We start from the raw sequence: 3,656 nt of genomic DNA, 5'->3' as shown, positions 1-3,656 counted from the left end.
AAGTTTACTTTACACAATAGATGTTAAAAAAATAAATAAAAAATTTCTTAGTAAAATATAAACTTAACAAACGTATTCATTTGTCTATGAAATTAAGTTTTAGCAGTGGGTCAATTAAAGCAACAACTCACTTAAAAGTTTCTTCCTGCCTGTACATATTCTACAAGCGAGACATGAGTGCGGTATATTTCAGCCTTTTTAATAATTATTGAAAATATATTTATACAAAACAATCCTTCAAAAAGAAATTTTAGCTTTCTTTGTTAGTTTTACAATTACTTAATAATATTAAGAAACAATTCTATTAGTTCTCGTAATATCAATCCCACTAAAATTTTTACGCATTATAGAACTCTAAATTGTCTTAATCGAATAGGTTTCAATGCTGAACTGCCTCGCTTTCTCATTGACTATGTCTGGTAGGAAGTTTTCATCTTTTTACTGCGACGACTAAAGTCTTGTTCATCACCATCCGAGTGATCACAATTAATTAGTTGATGGTAACTGCTGGCATCAATTTCGCTTCCATTTTTAGCAGATTCCAAAAGGCGTACCTCCTCTTCCAAAATAGCAATTTGATGTTTAAGATCATTCACGTCTTTTTGATTAGCCTGAATTTTTCGTCTCATATTTTGTATGCAATCGGTAGTTTTCTTTAAAATCTGAGCTCGACTCGCCTTTTCTCCTTTTAGTGATGGCACTGCTTCTCGCAAATTAGTGAAGCTTTCTTTGATGTGATCACGTCTTTTGCGTTCCAATGCGTTATGGTGGGCCCGCTTTTCTTCTTGTGTGAAATTTTGTGTACTATTCCTTTGAGGCATACTAGTGCCCGTATCAGAATCATTATCGTCGTCACTTTCAATGTCGATATCTCTGTCATCATCGCTCATTTTTGACTTTGTCTTAGCGCCCGATATTCAGGTCGAAAAGCAATGGTTTTATTTGGATCTTTTTCGCAAAAATATTTTATTTCATAAAAAGTAAGTAAACACAAAAAAATATGAAAATAAAAATAAACAGAGAATATCAGGATTGCCAAAGTTATAAATAAAGGATTACCTTTTCGATTTTTAACATATACGCTAGGTTGCGATTTCAAAACTATTTAATCGAGCTCGATTCTCGCATGTTGTGTTGAAATAATTTCGGTTGAGTGAAGAGTATGAGAGACAAAACAAAATGCACAAAAATAATTTTGAAAGACTACGAAGTCTTCATGACGACAAACGATACATGTTACTTTGTTAGTTAATGAGGATTAATCCAGTTTCAAAAATGATCTATACCACATCCTCGCCCCTAATACACTTCGGGACTATATATTGATCTTGATATCTTTCATGATTTAGTTCAAACGTTTACGATGTAATGATCCGCTAAACACAGATATTGATCCAAAACTCGCTACCAATATTTTCTGCGTATGGCTAGCAAAATATACAAAAAAACCACAGAAGTCGACTAGTAGGAGAAAGTATAACTAAAAGTAGAAAAATACGAAATGTAATTATAACTATAGAGTTTCGTTGCCGGTCCATCCTTGGCATTTACAAATGAGCTTATGTGAGATTCCCGAGTTCATACCACTCGAACGTTTGCGTATGGAAACTGGAACGATGACCACGTACCCGGAACTTAGCTTTCGTTCGAGCCGAAGTTGATAGTTGATAATCTCTTTGCTTTTGTTTCACGAAAGACTTTCGTATCATTTTCGTTGTTATCATTCATGTCGAAAGAAAAAGAAAGTAATTTTTTTTATATAGATTTTCGACTGCCAAAATTCAAAAAATAATAGTTGGTTGTTGTCTCTGATAAAACAAGTAAACAAGCAAAAAAAAGTGTGAAGTGCATAAACGTTTTAAACTTTTAGCGTAGAAAGGAACAGAATACGCCCATTTGTTTGTTAATCTAGGTCTTTGTCTTCATATGCTGTGAGTAGCCGGTGACTCCAGCCTATGCCTTTGCAAAATGTGCAAAGTTCCCTACTGTGGATTGTTTAAAATTAGCAACAACTATTAGCGAGCTATTCCCTTTTTTTTTTACTTTTATATGGAGTTTGTATGTGTTTTATACATTTTATACATTTCATATATATACCTTTTATAGGACGAGATGGATTCGGTTGCCTGAATCGCAAGATGAAGATTTGATTTGGAGGAAATGTTAAATTTACCGCCCATTGCAGAAGAGGCTTCAACAACCACTGGAAACGTGACATTTAATTTGAAAGATCTTAGTGAAAGTTTAAGAATGGCAAATGAGCTTGGCGATTTCTTTATTGAAATTGATTCCTCTATGGAACGAAGTCTTATTTTTAAGAGGCAAATTGCTAATGGGACTGCTGCGTATCAGTCTGAATTAAAGGAGCTTTGAAAAACTGCCAACCAAGGGAAACTTACAAAATTCTTCAAACCGTTGCCTAAGATAATTAATCAAAATACTCAAAAACTTTAATTAAGTTGATTTTTTTTATGTATTTGATTTTTTTTTATTTTGTCATCTAGGAAAGTATCCCCTATAATCCCATATAAATTACCATTATCATTACCGTATTCACGGTTTCTGCATTCGCGGCATTTTTGTGCAATATATACACCGCGAATAAGGAGCTTTTACTATATTTCCTTATTCTTCGGTGATGATGTATGTTCCATATATTTTTGTACATTTTATCAAAAGTTTATATCTTCTTATATGAATCTTGTCTTGTCAACAGTTTGTGCGGGAGGAGGGTGATCATCTGACAATCAGTAAAAATAAGACATGTGGGGACAAGCCAGATTGACTGCTTGGTGTCTACGGGTAGACATTTGTACGGGCGGACATGTTACCGGTAAGGAAGCAAAACACACGCAGTAGATGTATATAATGTTTATGGCACATTCCAGTTTTTTTGCCCCTTCATTGCGTTTGTTTTAATTTCATGACGATTTCGAATTTAAGAATTTTTTGTCCTTTTTTCCTCTGTTTTAATATTATAAATATTTATTTAAAAAATAACGGCATAATACATAAATATTTACAATTTAATAATAAAAACTCTTACATGGTCTTGTTAGAAGAAAAATTAGGAAAATAAATTTCTTAATTGCCAAAGAACAATGTTTATTTAAAAACTAAATTAATAGTCACCGTAACCGTCATTTGTTATTAATTCATAACTACTTAACGGGGAGAAAAAAAATATTGTGCACATTTCGATATACTTCGCATTTGATTGTAAAAAAGGTAATGCTTTATAACGAAAAAAAGAAGTTACTTCATAAATTAGGCAAAATGGCAAAATTAAAACCAATTCGAATGTTTACGGAACAAATTTAAATTCCTATGAATAGAAAAGTATTACAATTATTATTTTCTATGTTTCCCTATTCTACGCTGTATTAAGTACCTGAAAGCAATGTTAAAAAAAGGAAAAAAACACCAAAAAAGGCTCAAAACTTAACACTACTCTTATGCAAATTTAATATTTATTATTATTATTATTATTTTAATTTTAGACTAATGAATGGAATTCTTAGACTAAAAAAAACACATTGAGCACTAGCAACACAGGCTATCGGCTCTAATTTAAATAAATGAATATTAGATAATAAGGTTAGTAGTATTAATAAAGTAAAATATTGAATTGATATTCTGTTCTGAAGCTGATTGTA

At 31.9% G+C, this 3,656-nt stretch overlaps 1 protein-coding gene across 1 annotated transcript; it reads right to left on the bottom strand.

The window, feature by feature from the left end:
- Window positions 1–212: 212 nt before the first annotated feature.
- Window positions 213–1,035, bottom strand: LOC119643293 (protein max-like). Its single transcript, XM_038042638.1, has one exon. The coding sequence runs from the start codon at window positions 888–890 to the stop codon at window positions 411–413; it is 480 nt and encodes a 159-aa protein (XP_037898566.1). The 5' UTR covers window positions 891–1,035; the 3' UTR covers window positions 213–410.
- Window positions 1,036–3,656: the final 2,621 nt, after the last annotated feature.

The sequence above is a fragment of the Glossina fuscipes genome, unplaced genomic scaffold (assembly GCF_014805625.2).
Source record: "Glossina fuscipes isolate IAEA_lab_2018 unplaced genomic scaffold, Yale_Gfus_2 60071, whole genome shotgun sequence".
In the NCBI taxonomy this organism is placed as follows: domain Eukaryota; kingdom Metazoa; phylum Arthropoda; class Insecta; order Diptera; family Glossinidae; genus Glossina; species Glossina fuscipes.
Note: the sequence above shows the minus strand (reverse complement) of the source record. Positions and strands in the feature narration are given on the sequence as shown.